The sequence below is a fragment of the Dermacentor albipictus genome, chromosome 8, assembly GCF_038994185.2.
Source record: "Dermacentor albipictus isolate Rhodes 1998 colony chromosome 8, USDA_Dalb.pri_finalv2, whole genome shotgun sequence".
NCBI classification, from domain to species: domain Eukaryota; kingdom Metazoa; phylum Arthropoda; class Arachnida; order Ixodida; family Ixodidae; genus Dermacentor; species Dermacentor albipictus.
The window spans coordinates 6,013,369-6,039,473 of NC_091828.1; the positions used below are offsets into that span (position 1 = coordinate 6,013,369).

Here is a 26,105-nt window from a genome sequence, read left to right on the forward strand (position 1 = left end):
TATTCTGTGAGCGTACGTGAAAACCTGAGGTGCCTGGCTTTCTTATCATCGTGCAACAAGTGGACGACTTCTGACCCGAGTGCTGTGGGCACTAGTTCTCACGGGGTGGAGATGAAATCTTCTTCACAATGACGTCACTTCGTAAGAAAACGGAAGACAATCCGCACCTAAATGCCTTCGGGACAAAGTCGATCTCGCCTTGCAAGTATTCAGCAAGGCGTCTGAGCTTCCTGCTCGCTGATGCTCGCTGCTGACTGATGCTTGGCAATGTTTTATGCACTTATCGTACCTAAAAAGGCGACCTCATGGTCATCTTGGGGCGGCGGGTGCAGGGGAGCGTGAGACAAGCAGGCGGCAACAGATTGTTTTCGTCCGGACTTGTAGATTACAGTGACGCCATATTCTTGCAGTATGAGGCTCCACCACGCCAGGTGTCCTGAAGGGTGCCTTAAATTCGCTAGCCAACACAACGAGTGCTGGTCGGTGAAGGCTTCGAACGGCCTGCCATATCGGCCAGCGTGGAATTTTCCTGTAGCCCAAATTGTAGAACTGTTTTCTCCTTTTGACAGCGACCAGCTTGCGTAAGCTAGCACCCGTTCAAGTCACTCTTTTCTCCGGCCGATGACGGCACCGAGGCCTAGGCTACTGGCATCAATGTGGATTTTTGTATCGGCCTCCCTCGCCGAAGTGCGCCAGTACTGGTGGCTACTGCATACGTTTTGAGTTCTTGAATTGCGTCAGCTTTCGGCGTTTTTCATCTGAACTCGACATCACATTTAGTTAGATGTATCAGCGGCTCAGCGATGCGTGAAAAGTTCCCGACGAACCCTATAGTATGTACACATACCAAGGAATCCACGCACTGTCTTCTTTTCTATGGGTTGCTGCAACTTTCCGGTGGCAGCTGCCGTCTTCGGATCGGGGCTGACTCTAGATTTCTCGATGACGTTGCCCAGGAACCGAAGCTCATCTTAAGCGAAGCGGCACTTTCTCGGCTTCAAAGTGAGCCCTGATGACATGAAAGCCTGTAGTACTGTCGTAAGCCATCTAAGGTGATAGTCCAAATTTTCAGCTTAGACTAGAACGCCATCCAACTAAACAAGACAGGTCTGCCGCTTCAGTCCTGTTAATATGGTGCCCATCACGCACTGGAACGTTGCAGGCGCCGAGCGCAGTCCTAATGGCATGACGGTGAGCACACGGAGGCCGTCTAGCCTGATGAAGGCGGTCCTTTTGCGATCTCTCTCATCGACGTCTATTTGCCAGGAGCCAATCTTGAGACTCATGGAGGAGAACTATTCAGCGTAGCAGAGCCGATGAAATGCGTCGCCTATCCGTGGAAGGGGGTATACGTCCTTGTTCTTGATCTTGTTCAGTCGACGATTATCGACGCAGAAACGTAGGATTCCGTCATTTTTTTTTTGCCAGAACTACAAGAGATTTCCACGTGCTTTTAGACGGCTGCATAAAGTCGTCGGCAGTATTTCGCCGACTTGTTGCCTTATAGCTTCACGTTCTAGCATAGAAACTCCGTAAGGGCTCTGACAGACTGGTTTGAGTTCACTATTCTGGTATTATGCGAATCTTTGCAACTGATCTTTGTCCAATCCTCGATGACGTCGAAAAGTAGCGTTGGCATCGTCAGAGAAGACTTCTGAGTTGTTGCTTATTATTCACTGGCCACCCTGTATACGCAATGTCTCATGACCTCGAGCGTACCGGAATCTTGGAAGAACGCTAACATAATTCTAATCCATAAGAAAGGAGACGCCAAAGACTTGAAAAATTACAGACCGATCAGCTTAGTGTCCGTTGCCTACAAACTATTTACTAAGGTGATCGCAAATAGAATCAGAAACACCTTAGACTTCTGTCAAGCAAAGGGCCAGGCAGGATTCCCTAAAGGCTACTCAACAATAGATCATATTCACACTAGCAACCAGGTGATAGAAAAATGTGCGGAATATAACCAACCGTTATATATAGCTTTCATTGATTATAAGAAACGTTTGATTCTGTCGAAACCTCAGCTGTCATGGAGGCATTACGGAATCAGGGTGTAGACGAGCCATATGTAAAAATACTGCAAGATATCTATAGCGGCTCCACAGCCACCGCAGTCCTCCATAAAGCAAGCAACGAAATCCCAATAAAGAAAGGCTTCAGGCAGGGGGATACGATCTCTCCAATGCTATTCAAAGCGTTTTTACAGGAGGTATTCAGAGACCTGCATTGGGAAGAATTGGGCATAAGAGTTAATGGAGAATACCATAGTAACTTGCGATTCGCTGATGATATTACCTTGCTTAGTAACTCAGGGGACCAACTGCAATGCATGCTCACTGACCTGGAGAGGCAAAGCAGAAGAGTGGGTCTAAAAGTTAATCTGCAGAAAACTAAAGTAATGTTTAACAGTCTCGGAAGAGAACAGCAGTTTACAATAGGCAGCGAGGCACTGGAAGTCGTAAGGGAATACATCTACTTAGGGCAAGTAGTGACTGCGGATCCGGATCATGAGACAGAAATAATCAGAAGAATAAGAATGTGCTGGGGTGCGTTTGGCAGGCATTCTCAGATCATGAACAGCAGGTTGCCGTTATCCCTCAAGAGAAAAGTGCATAATAGCTGTGTCTTACCAGTACTCACCTATGGGGCAGAAACCTGGAGGCTTACGAAAAGAGTTCTACTCAAATTGAGGACCACGCAGCGAGCTATGGAAAGAAGAATGATAGGTGTAACGTTAAGGGATAAGAAAAGGGCAGATTGGTTGAGGGAACAAACGCGAGTTAATGACATCTTAGTTGAAATCAAGAAAAATAAATGGGCATGGGCAGGACATGTAATGAGGAGGGAAGATAACCGATGGTCATTAAGGGTTACGGACTGGATCCCAAGGGAAGGGAAGCGTAGCAGGGGGCGGCAAAAAGTTAGGTGGGTGGATGAGATTAAGAAGTTTGTAGGGACGTATGGCCACAATTAGTACATGACCGGGGTTGTTGGACAAGTATGGGAGAGGCCTTCGCCCTGCAGAGGGCGTAACCAGGCTGATGATGATGATGATGACGATGATTCAGGGGGAGATTTGGATTTATGTCGGAGGCTGGTTTGGGAACTATGGTCGTCAGGGTATATGCGGCAAAATCCGAGAGGACAAACGCAATGATGCTTTCCAGAATTTCTTCGATGTGTGCGATGGTTGTGCCCTTGTTGATGTGCTTGAGCTCCTGACTGAAGTTCGTCAACATCACTTTCGCTTTCCCTTCGTGTAGTCGAGCGATTGCTCTTGCGACGCAAGTTTCCCGGTCGAGCAGTAGGCATTGGTGGCCCTGGATGACGCCTTCTAGGTCTGCAAGTGTTTCGCTGCCGACCGAAATGACAGTGCTGGAGCGAGGCGAGATGTTCACTTGGTCCTCAAGTACACCCAAGGCACACCGACTAGAAGGTCTCTACGCCGGTATCGCTTGATCTGTGGACAGTGTAACTGGCTTCAACTTCAGGTTGATGATCGCGCCGTGTTTGTTCAGGAAGGCCATGCTGAAAATTACAGCTCACAAGCGCTGTTGAAGTACAACAAACGTGGCAGGGTTGTCATGGCAGTCATGAACTGCAATTCTTGCCATGTAGATTCCGTTGGCGTTTGAGGTTTCCTCCAGCTTTACGGATTTCGGGGCTTTTCCACACGCTTAAATTTCTTCAACTCGGCGGCGAAGGGTCCATTAATGACGGAGTAGTCGGCTCCAGAGCCTACAAGCGTGGTGACTTGTAACCACCGAGAAGAACCTCAAGGTCGGTCGTAGCTTGTCTCTTGTTGCAGTTGGGTCTTGGCATCGGATCACGGTAGAGTCACGTGGAGCTGTGGCTGGTACGGGGCCTCTTCAGGTCGTCTTTCGTGGGCGTATTCTTTGCCTCCACACTTCATCGGAATGGCGGCGTGTCGTTGCTGCGTCATCGGCAAAGAGTTTGAAACATGGCTGCCGGAGGCGGTGTATCTTCATTATTTCAACGTACAGCAACCGCACCTCCATCGTTTCCTGGTTTTAGCTTCCCGGATAGGGACTTATTGACCGGCCCCGGGCTGGGCCAATGCATGGTCAGCACTGCAGCGATATGTAGCGTCCTGACTATGGCGAACGCGAATGTAGTCGGGCTTTCCATTGTGTTGCAGTCATGTAGTTGGTCATGCCACGTGGCCGCTCACCAAGCTGCGGAAGTGGTGCGTTGACGGCGAACCCTTGTGCGTCCATGTCGCGGTATATGCGTAGGTGGTAGACGTGGCCCGCTTTTCCGCAGTGACAGTAGAGCGGACAGTGGTCAGTCTTTCTTGGAATGCTACACTTGGCGACGGGCTGGCGTGCTGGCGGTGTTGGGCGATGGAACTGCGGCGTTACCGGGCCCTGGCGCATGCGCAGAGGGGGAACGCGACGGCAGGCTACGGCAGCGTACGTCATGGCTTCCGACTTAGACTTCGGCGATTGAAGCTGTACGAGTGGCTGTCGGGTCTCCTCGATTTCGACGTCGGCGATCGAAGCCACTTGAGGTTGTGAGGAAGGAAACAAGTTCTGAAGCTCCTTCCACACGACCGCTATGATGGTCTGGCGCAGGCTTTCGGTTCCCAGTGACTTAGCTACGACGTAGTCTGCTAGGATCGGGCAGCGGTTGAATTGCCGGTTCCGCATTTCCAACGTTTTCTCGATGCGCATGTCCTTGGGAAGAAAGTCTTCGACGGTTTACGGGGGGTGTTGTATTATTGCGGCTAAACGTTTTTGTTTCACACCGCACATAAGTAGGCGAACTTTCTTCTCCTTTGGCATTTTGGGGTTGGGTGGCAAAATAGACGGCTCATTTCTCCCGTAAAGATGGCAACATACTCATTTGGCAGCTGTACAAAGGCTTGCAATAAAGCTTCGGCCTTTCTTTGCGGACAACGCTCGTAAGGGCCCCCGGGAAATTAATTCAGAATAGCTCCCCCGTTGTAAGGGTGGACTCCAGATTCTCGAACCAGGTCCTGGCGGAATCTTCCAAGGAGAAGTACACACGGCGCAGCTTATCCTCAGATGTCCAGATGTTGAAAGCTCAGATTCTTTAGAAAGTTTCGCGACAAGTTTCGGGATCGTCCAAAGAAGCTCCACGGAGGGTAGGTGGCCCCCTGTATTCTTGAAGGGCGATGGAGGATGCTGAGGCTGCCATTTTTGTTGTTGACTTGACGACGATCTTCATGGTCGTCTGAGCCAAATATCCGTGCTCCGGGGTCAGTCTTTGCAGGCTGCGGCTACCTCGCTGGTCTTTGGCGACGTTAGCATTGTTTACTGGTTTTTGGCTTGGCTCACGGCTTTGTGGGGGCGTCCGGTACATGAACGCAAAGCACTTCCACTAGATGTCGCGTAGTAGTGACGCTAAATAACACAGTAGCAAAACTGTGAATGACGAAAATAAGTTTTATTGGGTGAACCCGTGCCCACAAAAACAGGCTACACTCAAAGCACAATGATAGCGGCGAACACATCGGCGATCGTCAAAATCTGATCTGCGGGTCAAGCTCGTCGGCTTTTATGTGTGAGTAATCAAAAGTTCCAGAATAATTGGCAGGCCCCACGTGTCTTCAAGAAAGTGCTACATAATTAGCGTGGCATATATATACAATCAGATTACGCAAGGCTCGGTGACAACAGACAGGGGATAGAGCCACTGATAACATTCGAGAAACTTCCGATGCATGGAGGTGCGTCCAACGCTGAGCGATAACATTTGTTAGACGGTGAAACGCGGTCACCCGACAAAGATAAACAAATACGCATGTCAACATCTATTATTTCTTACGGCAATTGGCGAACGTAGTCTGTGAAACAGCTTTTCAATTTTATTGTCCTGAGCAACTTGGTTTCCAAGTGCTGCAGAAAGCTGCACATTGTAAAGGATAGACCATATGATGCAATTCACCATACCTGTGAAAACCAACTGTTCAATAGAAAGGAATAATGGATTTCAGGTTGGCACCGTGTACACTAAATTGTACTGGCACAATATGGGAAAAAGAGACAGTATGTGCACTCTCTTGAGGAGGCTGCAGAAGACAGAACATCTGCTATTTTATTCCGAAAAATTATGACCCCGCAAAATAAAATACTCAGTGGATATCCATCCCTACACACTGTACAACACACGCATTAGTACAGCTTCTTGGAGAAACGGGCATGAGTAAAAGTTATTAGATTATATCATTGTAACTTTCATTTCTACGCTGTTTTTGTCGAAGTGATTCATTTCTTTAATGGTTTCATATCTACTTTTTTCTATTTGCTGATATTGCCGTGTTCCTGTGGTTTGTGTTGTAGTGCGGTGGTGTTTCTACCAACGAGAACGACCATGTGTACGTGAACATAAATACTCGTACGTTTGCGAAATCCTCAATGACAATTGTTTTTGTTTTGCGTGTATGGGATCTTTAGGGTTGTCGTCGCTGCTGTGTTTCATTTATTCCTTTGTCGCAAATTTCCTTATTTAGCTAATCTATGAAATATGTGAGCAGGAGTCATGGGCGCCGTCTAACAGGCTCGACGTTCTCATTGGATTGAGTTAAAATAATTCAAAAAAGAAGCATTCCTGTGCGTTTTCATTTATGAAACAAGTTCAACATCGGCCTGATCGCATATACATCGAATTTGTTTCGATATCTCAGCATGTGCCCGCATGCACAATATTTCCTGTCATTTAAAGAGATCCTCATAAAACCCTGAAAGCCTCTAACCCTACAGGTAGGATAGAACTGGCTGTACTTTCGAAGTTAATCAACAAGCGTAAGAGAGCTGACATCCGGAACTGTAATACGCATAGAATCGAACAGGCTCTCAGGAACGGAGGAAGCCTAAAAATAGTGAAGAAGAAAATAGGAATAGGCAAGAATCAGACGTATGCGTTAAGAGACAAAGCCGGCAATATCGTTACTAATATGGAGGAGATAGTTCAAGTGGCTGAGGAGTTCCATAGAGATTTATACAGTACCAGTAATACCCACGACGATAATGTGAGAGACAATAGTCTAGAGGAACTTGAAATCCCACAAGTAACGCCGGAACAAATAAAGAACTCCTTGGGAATTATGCAAAGGGGGAATGCAGCTGGGGGGGGATCAGTTAATTTGGATATCGGGCATTGTGGTCGGCGAGTGGTGTCCGAATTCGGTAGAACTAAAGCTTGTAGCAGAAGACCTCTGGCAGGTGTTTGTGCTAAATCACTCACCATATTTTGTTTATTTTTGACGTCATAATAATTCCGGCGCATTGAATTTTGCAAAATAAAGATCTTTAGAACATGCTGAGTACAGTTGTACGAAATTATCTGCTGAAAAAACGCGATGATTTCCTGTGATAACTGTTTACTATCGGGATCGCCGCGCAAATCCTTGGCAGAAACTATTGCATTATTACCTCTTTCACGTCTAGATCAGGTCCAGTGGCCACACGTGTTGTAAGTTGTCATGACTTTAATGTAGGAATAGTACAGGCACGAAGCTAAACAACCGGACATTAGGAAAAAATGGCCGTTTCATCAGTGGGCATAGTCTAGAAAGAGATAGCAAGCATACGCTCAAGGTCCTTGCAGGTTGTTCTGACAAGACGCGCAGGCAACATAGCTTCACGCAGTAGGAGAGACAACTGTGGCAGCGCTTCAGGAAAAGCGCCATAGTTGTTGCAAGGCGTGTCACAACGCGTGGGTCATCGCCCCCGCTGGCACCGGAACCCGCGTTACTGGCGTCGCACATTGGTGACGCGCGAGATACGGCCGGTAGAAAGCCATAGGCGTTTGTAAGTGGCCCAAAGAAAGTGTTGTATAGATTTAGCTTGGCGTTTACTGTCCGTTGCTCAGACCTGCTCATGGACCTGCTCAGCACGCTCAGACCTGCTCCGCAGGAACGCGTGCTTGCGCACGACGCTCATGCAAGTACCAGAAACCAGAATGGCGAACTGGCTCAGGTAGGGCCGATTCAGTGGATCGGGAAGGTGCGTGCACTTGCCGTCGTCACTTTCGCAGCCTAACATACTGCGTGTGTCTGGAGACCTTCTAACCCTGCATGCATGGCGACACCGTGACAGAAACACGGCAGCGGCGGCGGCTGCGCGAACGCGTCTCGAGCGTTCACATATTCGCGATGGCAATAAAAAGCAATACAAAATCATCGCGACCCAACGCACTGCGTGAATCAATTTAAATAAAGTTTGGCATGCTCTTTGCTTCGCTTGACGATAATTAGTGGTGATGATAGCGGTGAACGTGTAATTTCTGCAGCGTTTAGTCCAATTTGAGAGTGGTGCGTTGGTGTTACATGTTACCTTGCGTGCATCACTGGTGTTGGTCTGGGTGGCTACTTGAGACGTTGCGCGTTATTTAAGCGAAGCTTGTATTGGCAGCTCGCGCTATCGGTGTGGCTGCCGTTGTACGCGAAAAACCGAGTCGTCCGCGCCTGCAGCTGCTTGGTAGGTTCTCCTACTCACCCGATCTACGCGCGTCATTCCTCTCAAGTTCAAGGCCAGCTGCGCTATGGGTAGGCTGCGCTTGGTCCGGTCCTCTGAAAAGGAAGCAGCCTTCAAAGAACGGCAACGGGAGCGGGCCCGTGAACGCGCGCGAGCTCGCCGAAGTAATCCTGAGTTTCGCCAAGCCGTAGCGGAAGCCGAATGCCAACGCCGCACCGATGAAGGAGTTCGACAAGCCGAATCAGAAGCGGAGCTGTGAAGGCAGTAGAGCAGGTGTAGTTTAATGCCCAGTTCGGTTGCTTCCCTATTTGTTCACACCGTAGTGAGCATTGGCTCCTTCGCCGGTCTCCCGATAGAAGCATCCACATTGAATATGTGGCACCTGCCAGAGTGGTCGTTCCCTTCGCGTAGTTGGTGCGTATATTTCTCATGGCATTTGGCTTGGGCCTGTCTCCTTGCCAATTGATCTTGTCCCATGTTCTTCGGCAGTGGCTTCGGGACCACAGTTTGTACATGCTTCGAAGCGGAAGATATGCGTAGAAGCGCAAGAAGGTTAGAGATGCCATGCCCAATTTTAATCAAAATGGCCCTTAGTGCGTTTGTGGACTTGAGACGGGTCGCATGAGTATGCTCGTGCGTGAAAATAAGATCAGCGATGTTACCCGAAACGCAGTGGCTCTTGAGTGCAGGGAGTGGCGTTTACTTTGGTAGTCCTGTCGTTACTCTCCTTGCCTCGTTGTTGAGGTGTTCCAAGGTAAGTAGCTGTGTTCGAGTGATGGGGTGAAAAGGGGCGCCATACAGGACGCGAGAATGTAGGAAAGCCTGTAAAAAATGTCTCATTTCTTTTTCTTTAAGGCCTCTCGTACGCTTCGCAATTCTACGGAGGTCTTGGGTGGCTCGCTTGGTGACCGTTACTGTTTCGTCGAACCAGGTTGTGGATGTACACTACACGTCCGAAAAGAGTCCGAGTATGCGGATGACCCACTTCCCGTGAATGGGTGTCTGCCCGATCGAGAGATGGAAACTGGCCTTTTCCTCGTCCTTTGACATTAACCTTCTGAAAGCCTGGTTAACGTCTTCTCCGGCGCTGGCGTAAGCCCTCGATGTTATTTAACACCATCTGCATGGCATCGCGTAGTCCACCGCGTCACATTATCTGCGTGAACAGTGTGCTCAGCGCTTGGGATTTTCTATTGTTTTGCAAGAAGAGCTGCTAATACGATGTTCAATAATGTTGGGGAGATTACGGCTCCCTGTCGGACTGCAAACCCGTTATGATTGATGATAGGAGCTGAGCTCGCTGCCTACTTGAACTTAAAACGTTCTTTCCTGCAGGAACACGGTAGCAAAGTTGTGCGTGCTACCTTGGATGCCTGTTTCTTGTATCACCTGCATGATAGAGGCGTAGGGAAGGCTATCGAAAGCTTTCCTGACGTCCACCCCAATAAACATGCGAGGACACGAGGACAAGGTATCGAGCGCGTCCTCTTTTAGGCAGAGCATGACATCCTGAGTAGAAGGACCAGGCCGGAATCCGTACTTTGTGTGGGGCAGAAGGCAATTTTCCTCAGACCACCATACTAACCTTGCGTTCACGGTACTCTCCCAAATTTTGCACAAACATGACGTGGGAGAAGCTGGTCTTAAGTTTCCCAGGGAGTTCGGTGGCTTCCTCGGTTTCGGTACAGGCTTGACAGTCGAATGGAGGTATTCTTGTGGGCCGGTTCCTTCTTTTCATTCACGGTTATACTGCGGCAGAAAAGCCGCAGTATAACCGAGCATTTTGCTTCCTTCGGTGAGGTTTTTTTTTTTATGTGCGCTGCCGTGATTCCATCAACCCATAACGCGCCACGGGTGTTGATTCTGTGTATGGCGTCTTCGAGCTCGCTGGTCATGAAGGGCTGGTTTAGATCTTCGTTTCCGTTTTGGGCATCATCCGTCGCATTTATGTTACTATTTGACTGGGGAAAAAAGATGTCTGGCGCTCTTTCTGCGAGTACCGCATTGGTGATGCCTTCTTTAAAGGCAACACGAGCTGCGCTGTCTGATGTCTTACGGTGCCCAAGAAGAGCATGTCTATATAGCCCATACCCTGCGTGAATTAGTTGATAGAATGATTTGCTCGCACACCTGCATCCAATGCTCGGAAGCTAGCTCTCCCGTATACTTCTCGATTTCAGAGCGTAGTTTAGTTCGTAGTGTCTGGGGAGCGCCACTTCGCTCGATAAGAAGACAGAAGTCTGAGCCTGTGGTTCCATAGATGCAGCAGGTGCCTATCCGGATCTGGTTGGTTCGGAGAAACCCGCAGCGTCTTTGTTGTTGTTCGCTTGGCACGCGCCATAGCGTGCGTTCAGGATATGCAGCATCCGATATTCTTCGAGCATCCGATAATTGTCCCAGCGTGTAATCTTACAGTCTCGCTTGAAAGACGACGGGCGACATGAGGAACCATTTGCTCTCACTGTTTTCACAAGTGGAAGATGGTCATGGCCAAGAGGGTCCTCTAGAAGTTTCCAGCAACAGGTTCTGGGTCTCGAGGACCAGCTTAGGTCTGGCATCATGTCTGCATGCCTTGTTCTGTACGAGCTTCGTACGGGGTTGTGGCAGATTAAGAAGCACTAGTCCATAATGGTCAAGCTCTTCCACTATACGATAACCGCGTGGGCAGCACTGACTGCAGTACCAGTCTACGTGTTGAGCATTGAGGTCTCCACAGATTAGCAGTTTATCATTGGGATAAATACTTCGGCAATGTGGCATGTAGCTGAAATCTACCGAGGTGCGCTTAGTCTTCCTTCGTGCGTTTTCTGGACGTATGTAGACGGGAAATATAATTGTTATTCTTTCGGGCGTGAGTTAAATCCGGCATTCAGTAACATTGGCAACACTCGAACACCAGAGTTCAGTGTCGAACTTTGTGTGGGTCAGTCTTCGATCGACATGCACAGCTGTGTACGCAGGTGTGTGGGTGTCTCAGGGGGAAGCCACGCCCTCGATCGTAGCATGGTGAGCGTGGCATGAACCAGTTCACCTCCTGCAATGCCAGGACGGCGGGTGTTAGCTGTTATACGACAGGCCCCAACGTAAAATAATGTCCGCTTTCTTCTTCTTTTTGAGGGAGCGGCAGTTCCACTGAATAACAGTCGGGATGGTTCCCCGAACATCCCGGATATGACTGCAAAGATTACCTTAAGCGATGAGCTGAGCCATGTTGCGTGTGGGCCATGTGCGTCGGAGTCGTCTGCAAAGACAGCAAGGCGGCCGTAATAACTGATGCGGCGGTGGTAATGCCTCCGAAGGCGAGCTGCTGCAGTCTCTTTAAAAGTGACTGCAGCAGTGCCTTTCTCCCCAATGGTGCGAGCGTTGACAATGGGCCCAATAACGTAAAACCATTCCAATGTGGTTTTATTCTAATTTCCTGATGTCAGACTTGCGTAACCGCCGACGCAAGTATCGGGAGGTCATGTCGAGATCAGCAGGTCGTCATGCCAAAAAACAGGCTGTGTTGAAGGAACAGCACAACCTTCATACCCACATTGGAAGCTAGAACGCTTCCTCGCTTACGTCAGCGTCAATTGAGCAGGGCGGGTCCATGGTGGCTAGAGAGTCGGTGCCTCCACTTGGCTGCATCCTTTTCGCGGGCAAACTAACTGCGCGTTTCTGGAAGCACTCTACTCACTGGTAAGGATAGCGCCGTCAATATAGGCCATCACCGTCGATTCTGACGCTGTGGCAACGGGCGCAAATGTGTCTTGGGCGTCCGTGTATTTGATATCGGAATAAAATTCGTTAAATTTGAGTGAAAATACATCAGGAAACACATAATGGCCAGGTCAAAAGAATCAGTACATTTCCTATAGTTATGACCCGCCTAATTACAATGTCTCCGTGCGACTTACATGTGAAGAATTCGCCATCTAACACCTCATAGATTACTCTGTAAATGAAGTATCTCTATAGAAATATGCATGCCTGGTGTCTATGTATTGAATAATCACTAACGGTATTTCTTTATTATCCTCAAACAGTCTGGAATGATTGGTAACAACTTTGTTGAATCCCAACCACAATCCTCTAAAGTGTCCTCTTCTCTTTGTTTTCTCTTTTTGTACAGGCGATGCTATTTTCAACTGAAGAGGAATTCCTCTGTTCAGGCGTAGTCATAAGCCCCAAGAACGTCCTAAGCACCGCAGACTGCGTACATAAGTTTCAGTAAGTGTTCATTCATGGTGAATTGTTTTTTTGGTTTCCTCCACGTCTCTGTAAATAGAGCAGGCGCTGCGTGGCTTGCGGATAAAAGCCGCACAATCGCATACTTGTTTACCGACATTGCGCATTACACTTAATTAGCGCAAACGTCAATGTAGGACGCAAAGCGTTGCACTAGGGTCGTAGTTTAGGCGCTGCTGCGTGCTCGGTTTACTCGCTGCGAATATTATGTTAACGCAAGCGCACCTCTCTAATTGGGGTTTTAGCTCGTTGTATAATTTGACATTGCCACACGGGAATGGGAATCAGCACTGTGTCGGCTGCTCATTGTTGCGCCAAAAGCATCGAGCACCATAATCACTGTTCAAAGTTTAATTACGCGAGTATAATTTTTCAGGCCACCTCAGTCAGTTTGGTCCTATCCAGCTATCTAGCCTCATTACGCGCATCTCCAAGTAGAGCTATCCTTCGCGATTTATCCGGTACTGGGCGCAATCGAACTTGCGTCGCACGGTTCACCAATCACAGTAGGCCAGCGCTTTCGCGATGCGCCAGTAATTCTCGCCGGCAGTGAGGCACTCGTTCTCAGCGTTAGCCCGCACCAGCGTGCCACATATTTCGGGAGGCTACGGAAGGGGGCGCAGCACTACATGGCGCAGCGTGTACAGAGGGAAGCGCCAAAAAGTAGCCCTGCACGGCTCATACATGACGCGTTGCAACGGTGGCAATAGAGCGTATCGCTCTATTGCTCGAAAGCTAATTACATTAACGCCAGTAATCATCGTGACATGTGTTCTGGGAAATATTTTCCTCTCCTCCATCTCCCACTACGAAGAATATTGAACCGGAGGTGCTTTAGAGAGAAGCGTAATATAGCTAGGGTTCGGAACATTTTTTGTGTGCGCCAACAAAAACCATCATCATCAGTGTTTCATACCCCCGTAAGGAATCACAAAATTCAATGACTCGTAGGCCCGCACGGCAGATGCTACAAGCACTCAGCGAAGTGAAGCGAACAGTGCTTGCATTTCTTTTAATCATGCATACATCACGCAGAACAGGATGCCGAAAACTCCTACCATCAATGGCTCATAAAGCCGTAAGCAGTGGTTGTCCCCGAACCGCGGATTTCCTTTGTGTTCTGAAATTGCTGTGGGATGGCCACACATAGTTACGCAAATATTATGGAGCCATTCCACTCTGTCGCAACTCGCAGACCGGCCTGGGCCTTGTGTATACGTGCGTTCTGTCCGCGCTGCAATGCTAGTTTCCTCCGGCTCCCCTTGTGATCATTGTGCGAGACTTCAATATGGATGTTGCAAAACCTGGGGCACTATAACGTAAAACTATTCCAAACTTTTCTATTGCAATTCTGCTATCAGCCCTGCACGATTGGTGAAAAACTTTTTTCGACCACCTCCACTTCACCTGTCTGTCACGTGACGTCACGATAACCGCGATAGTTCCCTATCTGATATGATGTGTACACACTGATTATGCATGATTTGACAGAAAAAAGAAAAAGTTATTTCTGATTCGACCCCTTTTCGCCATTAGCCCTCGGCTATTGGTAAAAAGTTTTCGGGCTGCACCCACTTCACCTGCCTGTCACGCGACGTCACAAAACCGCACAAACTCACCGCGTCAAAGTGACGTGTACCCGATAAGGATGCATTAATATGCCGGACAAAACGGAATTTCTTCGGAATAGCCACAGCCTGCCCCGTTCCGAAAGGAATAAAAGATGGCTGCCGCCGATCCCTGAGACGCTGGCTACTGAAGCCTGCCGGAGAGCATGAATGTATTTGCGTATATTAAAACTTCTTGCGTGGCCATGCAACGTTTTCGATCACTTTCGGCACGTTTACCACCCCATTAGGCCAACTCTTCTTTGCTGAGGGTCAGCTTTAGCGTCATTCTTAAGCTTCCGTTGCATGCCGCGGTGATTTTCGACCAGCCACCACAAGCTAAGTAAGGGAAAGCCGACCAATTGCAGACGCCGGCACCACCCTTTTCATCCGATTATCGATTTTCAGTGCCCTGGCTCGGCCCCAGCGAGTCCCTCTCCACTTGAGCGTGCTCTTCGCCTCTTGTCAGCCAATTAAATACGACAAGCAGCTCAGTGTAGGCAATGGTATTCGTTTTTCAAGCAAACAAAAGTGACCTCCTATGAACGAGGAGAGTGTTTGATTGGTATGTTCAGACAACACTGCGGGTTACAGCCCGCTGCTTGGGTCGGTGGTTACGCAAATTTGACGTCAGGAGATTGGAATAGAAACATATTAGAATAGTTTTACGTTGTAGGGCCCCAGACACGAAGTTGTTCACTCAGTTTTTGCGAGCAAAGTATGGTTTCTAGTGCCGCACTAATCCAAGTCACTCAACAACTGAAAAACGGCCTGTGTAGAATTGACTTGGACAAAGATTCTAAGGTTGCGACCAAGCCAATCGGCGTGTACCGCAGTAATCACAAAGATATATCGTCACTGGCATGAACAATGACCAAAATTAATACATCACCCCTGCATAACAATGTGTAATTTGCTACAACTTCGCTCGTAATGAACCTTTACAGAGTGTAATGGTTCCTGAATTTTCAGATAGCCTTCCTACGTTCTGCACAGAAACTGCACGAGGAAAAAAAAAATACACAGGCCCGCGAGGAATTCCCTCCACGAGGTTAAATGAAAATATATAACAGATCACGGATGAATAGGTACAGTTGCTTTCGGCATTTATAAAGTAAACGAATGAAATAGCGTTGCCCGTAGAATATAATATTACATATACATTCATTTAACTACAGGTGCAGGTACCACGCGGATGCGTGAAACAACACATTTCTGCGGCTACAGTTCTAACCAAGTTGGTGCGCGTTATTTTGTACTTATATCCATCAACTCCAGCGGATTAGTTGATGGGCATTTCATCAAGCGTGGTCAGTCGGTGGCTGTGACACCCTGCTGCTTAGCACGAAGCCATGAGTTTCATTCACGGCCATGGAGGCCGCATTCTGAGGAAGTGAAACTCGCGAGAGTTAGTAAATGCTGTCCGCTTCCGGCTTGTGCCTTACGCACTGAGCCGTCTTATGGCGGTCCATAGTGCGACATCAAGATCAACTTCTGTGCCAGTTATTAGGTCAGATGGACACTCGTGTGCTACCATGTCCAGTCTATAAGGGCGCCACACGTTCTAAAAAGTTTTGTTCCTCATACCTATATATCATTTAGCATCTGGTTGAAATTATTTTCCAAAATGACTCCAACTTGGAAGTATGGGCCATTGAACTCGTCGTAAAAATGCCTGCTGTTCCGCTTACATTTTGAACAAAATGATCTTGTATGCCTTGAAGCACAAAAGTCACTTGAAGGCCCATAGTTTTCGCCCCAAATTTCGGAACTATTATCTCGAAGCTGGTTTAATCATGGTGATTCGTTTCTAGGGGATACATCTTGAAATGTCATCGGCTACGATTCGTAAATCGCAGTTTCTGCCGTAAAGCAATCAATTAAGAATTAGGGAGTTCTTGTTAATTAGTTGAATATGTCGTTTGGTTTCTTGTGCTAAAAGTGTCCGCGTCTTCTAATGGTCCAGGTCAAGGACAAGAATTATGTAGCAGCTGCAGTTGATTTTGAAAAATGCTGGTAAACTTCAATATTATCACCCCCTATGTAGGGGAATGTGTATGCGCATATGTGTCTGTATGTATGCACGGTAGGTTGTGTGTGTACACATATACGCGTAAAACATATGAGGTTCTGCTCAAAGACATGTCGCAAAGTATCTAGGTATTGCGCGATGCTTTGTTCACCTTCACTGTTTGCTCGTTTCTGTGCAGCGCATATACCCAAAGCATCATTTTTCTTTCTTGCGCGTTATTTAGGTACTGTTTGATGGCGTTCAAAAAGAAAGTAAGGATCTAACGTCATTGATTTCGACTGGTGTCCTTTTTACTTGTTTATTTAGCTTTTATTTCATGAGACAGGTAATGCTTTTGGCTGCAGCCGTTACTGTATCAGGTTGTTAAAAGATTTGTGAAATTTGTGACGGGATGGTACTAGCTATTCGGGGGGCCAGTAAATGGCGCTACCTTTCTTCTATACATGGAATTCTGGTCCTATGGTACTACAGAGAAGATGAGAATCACGGGTAGTGTATCTCCTTTCAAAAATTTGATGCTGCTATTTTCAGGAATCACATTGCGGTTAGCGAAATTAAGCGCACGGAATTATCCGTGGCTAATTGTGTGAGGCTGCAGCGTTTCAATCTTTCGTTGAAGCTTTCACTTGTTTTTGATTGCGGATTATTCCTTTTTACCACCTAATTTCTTATGGATAGATTGTACGACAACGCCTCCTACCTAATCACTCACCATTGACTATATTATTCAGCATTCTAGACACATTTTCCTGTTATTGTTCTGCTAATAGTGCAATGCAAAAAATAAAGCTAGTTGAAGATAATAATTCCAATAGACACGGTAATATGTTAGATTACCTTGAGAGGAAAAGTGGATAGGTTGTTGGAAGCAAGAAATATGAATGTCAGATGAATATAGTAGCTACCATGTCAGCATAGCGATATGTAGAGTAGTGCCCAGATAATAGTGCATGATGCCACTGTATTGTTTTGTACATGAAATAATGTAAAGCTTGTATTATGCACAATGTATGTGCATGAGTTCAGGTGGAAGCGCGTTCACCCATGTCTGTGGTGTGACTTCGTCCACTTTTAGGTGGTTTTATTCGTGGGTTGTCTGTTCTGTTTCTATTTTGAGGCTGTGTGCCTTGTATGTCACGTAGCCGTTATTGCATTACGTTCAATAAAGTTCACTTCTCGTGATTTTTTTCGCTGGTGCGTCTTCCTCTTTTTTCGTCGTGTATAGAGCAGCGGCTAAAAGCGGCACTATGATACAGGCCGCTTTATTCGTTTGCGAATAAATTAAATTTTATTAAACGCTGGGTGGGAAGAATGGTCTGAGCAAACGTACTGCGGTACATTAACTGAACGTTCTTGGTTCCGTGCTTTCTAATGTCGAGAGTCGCTTCTTGAAAAACTGATTTTTACATGGAACGACGACGTGATTACCTGTATGTTGCACAGGGTACAACATTTGTGTGCATTTTTTTGTCACCATTTCTGATCTCAACGGCATTGATCACAAATATTGTTTTTTTATTTTTTTGCAGAGGTGACCAAGCTTCGAAACTCTTTGTTCGTCTTGGTGTCCTGGACCGCAGCATCTTCGAAAACTCTCCTATTCATCAAAACTACACTGTGGACAAGGTAATATACATATACGAATAAATTGCAAGAAGTAAATACGTGCGAAAGAACAAAACGGAATGACAAATTTCTCAGGCAATCTTTTCCACAGTTTCGTACGAGCTTTGAAATGCATATTCGGAATAATAAGAGTAGTTAGCAGAACCCGCGTATTGGCGTAGGCTCTGCACTGCTAATCCCAATGTCGCTGGATCAAGTCGCAGCCACAGCGCCGTATTTTGATGGGGCGAAATGCAAAAACTCCTATGTACCGCACATTGGGTGAACGCTGAAGAACCCCAGATGCTCAATGCTGATCCGGAGTCCCCTAATATGGCGTGCCTCATAATAATATGCTGCTTTGGCCATGTGAAACTGTAGAATTTACTGTGAACCCCAATAACACTAAAAGGACAGGGATAAACAAAGAAACTTCCACAAATTGTGCATCATTGAATTTGCACAGCATATAATTTCAGTAGAGCATGTGCTTTGGTAGGATCAGAGGCATCTTTAGAGCAGATTGGAACAGCGCTACAGACAAGACGAAGTGAAGCGGGTCGACACAGCTTTGCCTATAACAACGGGTGTTTTTTGTAATATTAACTGCTAAACATAAGCAGGGGAATCTGCGCGGAGAACATAAAAACACCAAATGGTCAAATGCGGTTGATGTCAGGAGGCTATCATTATTTACATAAATGGCGCAGTTTACTACAATGTGGACATCATGAAGGCGCGCTAGTAAAGGAATTACCGTGTTAGTATGTTTAGAAAGCGTCGCTAATCTCATGTGTATATTGTTCTGTATAGCGACATGAAAGCTAGCAGTTTTCAATAATTTGCCCCCAACCACACTTTTTACATTGTTCAGCCAAATCACTGGCCACCGAGTCTATCAGAGTCAGCAGGGGGATAAGTACGTGGTCTATGGTAGCTTTTGCATTTGGTATAGGGCACTACTTGCCATCTGATGATGGCATGACCGCGCAAAAGCTTTTTTTTACATTGTAACAAACATTGTAAAACATTAGCAGAAGGTTATAAAATTTTTTGCTGTGAACGAATGCTAGAAAATTGCAGGTATTTGTGTTGCCATACAAAGCAACGTGACCATTTAATTAACAAAGCTTTTCAGATACACCGACACTATCGGTTATTCATTAGCCTGCCTTCAAAATCTCTACGCTATAATTAAATACGCTGCCGAGAACAGTCAACTTCTTTTATGTTCTCTGCGCACCCTGTGCTTTTGTGGGCCCTAGGCTAATTTTCACCCCTGTATGTGGCAGTCGATATCCGTACTTGTAGCTAGTGCTGTGTCTACTTCACTTCGTCCCGTCTCTAGCGCTATTCGATCACCCTCTAAAATTGCACCGAACTAGCACAGTTCAGCACACTCCTGCAGGCGTAATTATTGCATGAAAAATTGGTGCCACACACTTTTCCCAGCTCTTGCTAAAACCGTAACCACTTAACATTTACATGTATAGGACTTCTTTGGCTTGCTTCGAAGCCGAGTGAGACGTAGTTTGGTTCTTCAGAACGGAACGTAAACAGATTATTTTTTTAATAGCTAGAGGCTCTACAACCACAGGCCAGCGACAAATAAGGACAAACAGCGTGGTCAATGCGAGCTTTTCTAGGCAGGTAAGCCTGATGGGGAAGAGTTGCTTCAAGAAATAATGGCGGAAAAACTCGGGCCTTTCCAGCACATCAACCATTTGCATCCAAAAATTAACGTACTTTGTTCAACTTTTGTATCAAATCACTTTTCATGACGTTTACGAAGTGTGCAAGCCCTGGCAGGAGTGCACAAGGTGACTACAAAATAAGCGATGGTTTTACAGGTGCCTTCAACTTAGGAGCATATATAGCATTTCAGAGTAATTTATGAGCGCATCTTTCTTGAGATTTGCTGCATTGGTCATGTGTAATGTATCATTTGCATTTTTCTCAATGGAAATAATTAGGCCGCTTCATGACAATACATTGACAAGACGAAAACATAAATGTGCTTAACTTAATGAGTAGTATATACCTTGGTAATCATCTTAAGGACAAAAAGATATCCTAGATAGACCAAAGCCGCTGGGCCTTTTGAATGAAGATATATTTGAATGATGTTGACATTGTGAATAATTACGCTATCACCAAAATTTTCACACCAGGATCCATTCATCCAATTAGAACTATATAAATCTTCAGGTAAATGGAACCTAATTTCACTAGCCAGAAATGTTGACAGCCTGAAACAGAAAACAATATAAGGCCATTCCGCCCTGCGAAGTTCGATGACCTGCGGATCTGTAACATTGTGGAAAGAAAACTTGTGGTGAAAACTTTATTGCATCACTCATTGTCACATAATAACGATGGTCATAGTGGCTTTGCGGTCGCTATGATATATACTGATCGGCATGCTCGCAACTGCAAATGTATTCGTTGATAATGTGAAATCGATGCACGTACGCAGCTAGGTGGTCTGCTAGGCCGGATCGGTGTGGCATTACAAGCGATATGTCTGCAACACTAAACGCGTAAAGCACTCCCTTTTCAGTACTGACACATCCACATTGAAATAACTGACAACAATCACAGGGGTAGTGTCATCGCATCTAACCTACGCAAGGTGAATAGCCATGAACCTTACAAGGTTATGAGCCATTGCATCTTTTACTTGCTTACGGGGCTATAAACCATTGCTGACGACAGTTTGTTCTGTATGTTGTATCCGTGATTAGAAAAACGTAACCACTGTTCTCATCACTTAGTTGAGTGCTTGCAGTCACTGCTTTATGGTGCGAGGAGTCATTGCACTTTCTGCATGTTTACGGAGGTATGAGCCATTGATGATGACCGTTTTGTGGGTGGACAAAAAAATTCTGCGGTACCCTAGTGATATACAGCTCCACTGTAAAGCTTTTATGGATAAAATTTTGTTAGTTCTGTATTTGATTGCGAGTGCTAATGCATATTGAATGCGCAATGTTTGCAACCCTGATAATTTGTCCAAGCATATTATTAGTCTATTTGTGCAGCTTCTCCTTCAAACGGAGCCCAGAGATGCCTCAAAAGTTCCCTTTTTTCTGTGCGTGTTCGAATTCCTTAACTGACCATTTGTAGTCATATTACGAAGCTTTACGTATTCTTGCCGAGCTAGTACCTCTAATAACTGGCATTAAAAGAAATCACCAACCATTACGATACTTCCTAATACAAAATTTGAGCACAGCTCGATATGTCTTTTCATTTTGCTATATATTGGCTGGCGCGGACAGTGAGTCTCGTGCGGCATACTGTAAAGGAAGCGAACTTTTGCACAAATGCCTCACTAACCGAGGGGTTCGATATTTATTAGTCATATCATAAGAAGCCAACAAACACTGACACCAAGCACAACATAGGGGAAATTACGTGTGCTGAATAAATGAAATAAAGAATTGATAAACTAATGGAAATTAAACAGGATGAAAAAACAACTTGCCGCAGGTGGGAACCGAACCCACAACCTTCACATTTCGCGTGCGATGCTCCACCAATTGATCTAGCACGGCGTCACTTTCCCATCCGCTTTCTTGGGTATTTATGTGTCCCAGTAGGACTCGGGGAGAGTTGGACAGCGCCACCACTCACAGAGCTTGGCAGCGGACGTGAGACGCCCATTTTCCCGCAGGCGTCACGAGAAGGTGATCTTTTTGGGTAAAGGCAACTGGTCAATAAACCCACATATGCTACCTGAAGGTATCAATGTTCCCGGATTCGAGACCCTCAAATCCGGCGAAATGCGAAGGTTATGGGTTCAGTTCCCACCTGCGGCAAGTTGTTTTTTCATCCACTTTATTTCATTTATTAAGCACAAGTACTTTCCCCTATGTTGTCCGTGGTGTCAGTGTTTGTTGGCTTCTTATGATATGACTATATATATATATATATATATATATATATATATATATATATATATATATATATATATATATATATATATATACATAAACACATACCAGGAAAAAGCAATTTTGGGTCCGCGTAAATATTCGCAGTAAAGTAGACGCGCGCATGAAGCGGTTTACTGACGTTTCGGCTGGGGTCCGGCCTTCATCAGTATACATTGCATGGTGTCAGTACAGTTAATATACATGTACATATCAACCACATGAAGATATGTTTTGTGGGGTTCTCCTCCGTTACTCTTGGGACAAAGGAACGACTACACAGTAGTGCAAACAATCACAAGGGCATTTATTGCACCCTTCTTAGATCACTGCCTGCTAGCCGAGTTGCTATCCACAAAACATGCCGATGGGGTGCACGACAAATCTAGAAGTCCGACTCACCGCGACCGGAAGCGAACGAATATGCTTGCTCCATGCTGGATCCCAACGCCTGGTCGTTCGCGCGTACTGTCACGCGAACGGTGGCGCATTCCAAGGCGGCCACGCGAGACAGTCTCGCAGAAGCGTAGGTCGCCGCGCGCGCGGAATGCCGACGCTGTTCGCCGATCCGCCGGGAAAGAGGAAGCCCCTTGTCTCCCGGCGCCCAAATAACCCCGCCTGTCGGCGGCGTTAGCAGCGCAACACTCGCGCCATCTCTCGCGCCGCGCTTGTACCACTCCGACCATCGCGGGTGCCAGACCACGCGAGCCGTGCGGGAAAACAACATATCAGGGGACGCGCGAGAGTCGCGCATCCCCACAGTTTACATGAAAAACAATAAAATTGGCGAACAAAATGCATCTGAATCGTTCAAAGGACAGCTGATACGTGTATATAAAAACGCACCGAAATGAATTGCAAAAACCAACCGCCACGTGACAACAAAACGTCAATATGTGCTCAATATGTGCTATGTTATCAAACAAAAACAGACACAGGAAAAGGAGAATAGTGACGTACTAGTAGAAGAAGGGACAAGTGACGGGCTACAAAGACAGGCAACTGAATTTTCCTACACATTCATTCATAACACACGCGACGGTATCAAACTTATAGATAAGGAAGGATTCGCGGGCTTCTCTATAATAATTCGAACGAAATCCAGATTCAAGCAACGTGACTCTCAGCTTATCAAATGAGTGGTCAGGAAGATTCACGTGTCTTGAGATGGGCAGGTTGGGCAACGTGTTAGTGTGGGATTTATGATTTTTAAAGCGGAATCTGAAAGGCCCTTCTGTTTGTCCGATGTACCGCTTTTTGCACAGCGTACATTCAAGCATATATATTACGTTTTTTGTGTCGCAGTCGAAATCGCCTTTGAATTTTAAACAAAAGCTTGAAGACGTACTAGTAACCTGTTGCGATGTGACCATGTAGGGGCTTACTTTACACCGCGGTTTTCGACAAGGATGGCATCCGATGGCATCAGGACAGTCAGTCTTAGATAATGATGCTAGTATATCTCAATATTTCTAGCTTTGCGGTATACTGCTTTAGGCGGATCAGAGAATATGTTTTTGAGGCGGTCACTTTGCATTAGAATAATGTGGTGTTTCTTTAATACATGCGAAACACTTGAGACTGACGCAGTGTGGGTTAGGACAAGATTTGTCTGGGGTGAGGGAATCGGTTTGTTCGTAATGCAAAGAAGCGTCTTTCGGTCATGCACGTCTGCGCGTTTTATTGCATCGTCAATTAATTGTGGTGGGTAATTTTGTTTGGCTAAAGCGTTCTTTAGCTTACCGCAATTTTTTTGAAACTCTGATTGCCCAGAAGGAATTCTTTTAAACCGCAAGGCATGGCTATAAGGAATGCTAGTCTTGAAATGTTTAACGTGACTGCTATAGAAGTGCAAATAATGATATCTATCTTCCGGTTTTTTGTATAGGACAGTAGATAGTCTATCATTTAGCACTCAAAAGCTGACGTCAAGGAAGTTAATAGTAGATGCAGAATACGTGTGAGAAAATGATATGGATGGATGGCCATTGTTAAAGTCAGGTATCAAGGAAAGCAGTTCCTGTTCCCCATGAGGCCAAATCAGAAAAACATTGTCAATGTAACGTTTGTAATAAAAAGGTTTTAACGTCCTTGTTAGCAAAAATTTATCTTCTAGCTCACCCATAAATATATTGGCGTAGTTTGGGCCAATTCGCATACCCATAGGGGTCCCACTAACTTGCACATAGTGCTGTCTTTCAAATTCGAAGTGATTTAGTTCTAAAAGAAGGGCTAGCAAAGTTGCCAATGTTTATCAGGTGATACACATTCGTAGCAATTGACGACTGCCTTGATGCCATCAGAATGAGGAATGTTAGTATACAAAGATGCTACATCAAGTGTGACCAAAACAGAACCTTGAGGAATAATGAGATCGATTATATCTGACAGGAAGTGGGTAGTGTCTCTTACGTAAGAGGCAAACGTAGCTGGGGTGTTACTAATCAGGGAATCTATGTAGCTGGACCAATTTTCTGTGACTGTACCTATACCAGAATTGATGGGACGATCTGGGTTGTTTATCTTATGTATTTTAGGTATAAGGTAAAAAGGACGAGCAACAGGACTTAGTGGAATGAGAGAATGAACCGCATTGTAAGGCACCTTTTTCTTCTTGACGAGATCTAGCACTGTGCTTTTGATCAGATATTTATAGTGCTCAGTGGGGTCATGATCAAGGCGTTTATAAAACGTCGCGTCTGCTAGCTGTCTGTGGGCCTCTGCGGCGTATATAGGCCCACAGAGGCCCACAGACAGCTAGAAGACGCGACGTTTTCCGGCTTTGCCATCGTGTGGCACGTACCCAGTTCGTTCGCTGGCTGCGCCCTACCTGCTGGTGCTGAGTTTGTCGCTGCTGCTCTACGAGCCGAATAAACCTGCTTTACAATATATATTATATATATATATATATATATATATATATATATATATATATATATATATATATATATATATATATATATATATATATATATATATATTGTAAAGCAGGTTTATTCGGCTCGTAGAGCAGCAGCGACAAACTCAGCACCAGCAGGTGCTGAGTTTGTCGCTAACCTGCTTTACAATAAACCTGCTTTACAATATATATTATATATATATATATATATTATATATATATATATATATATATATATATATATATATATATATATATATATATATATATATTGTAAAGCAGGTTTATTCGGCTCGTAGAGCAGCAGCGACAAACTCAGCACCAGCAGGTAGGGCGCAGCCAGCGAACGAACTGGGTACGTGCCACACGATGGCAACGGGGCTTTTCAGCCTGCCGATCTCCTTTGCCACAATCACCCCCGGAATTGAAGAGTAACCATCCTGGCGACCTAGGAAGAGGTGGGTGGATCGTAATACTGCTTCAGCCGGTCAATTTGCACAGTCTCTCGCCCCCGACGACACAGATGGGAAGATGGCGATACGAGTTCGACCACGTAGTTCACTGGTAATGTTTATGCAACCACGCGGTAGGGCCTGTGGTACTCCGGGAAGAGCTTGGACGAAAGGCCAGGAGCAGCAACAGGCGGGACCCAAAGCCACACGAGTGAGTCGACGGGGAAGGGTTGAGGGGGAGGACTGAGTTCATGCCGTTCTTTTTGGCGGCGCTGTTGAGCAGACGTCAACGAACGGCCCAGTTGGCGGCATTTCTCGGCGTGCTGAGCAACCGTAGAAACAGGCGAGCATTCAGCAGGGTACGGCCGGTACGGGAGAACCGTATCAATGGTGCTGGAGGGATGGCAGCCGTAAAGCGGAAAAAATGGTGAGAATCTGGTAGTGGCTTGAGAGGCAGTGTTATAAGCGTAAGTGACGAACGGAAGTACAAGATCCCAGTTGGAGTGGTCAGATGCAACATACAGTGATAGCATGTCACCAAGAGTTGTGTTGAATCGTTCTGTTAGGCCATTGGTCTGTGGATGATAAGCAGTAGTAGTGCGGTGAATAATTTGGCATTCAGATAGGAGTGACTGCAGGACATCTGAGAGGAATACGCGGCCCCGATCGCTCAACAGTTTACGAGGTGCGCCATGGTGGAGAACAAAGTTGTTTAGAATTAACGAGGCGATGTCTTGCTGATGCGGCAAGCAAGGCGGCGGTTTTAGCATACCGTGTCAAATGATCTATGGCGACAACAATGCATCGGTTGCCAGCACCAGTAGATGGAAGAGGCCCATATATATCAATGCCGACACGGTCAAATGGCTGAGCTGGG

General features: G+C 46.2%; 1 protein-coding gene across 1 annotated transcript in view; it reads left to right on the forward strand.

Moving 5' to 3' along the window:
- LOC135910451 (inactive CLIP domain-containing serine protease A3-like) overlaps nucleotides 1–26,105 on the forward strand; it is a 122,007-nt gene that overhangs the window by 53,056 nt on the left and 42,846 nt on the right. The window contains exons 4-5 of the mRNA XM_065442488.2: nucleotides 12,583–12,680; nucleotides 17,867–17,963. Of these exons, the coding sequence (XP_065298560.1) occupies nucleotides 12,583–12,680; nucleotides 17,867–17,963 (195 nt within the window). The remainder of the gene's footprint in view (nucleotides 1–12,582; nucleotides 12,681–17,866; nucleotides 17,964–26,105) is intronic.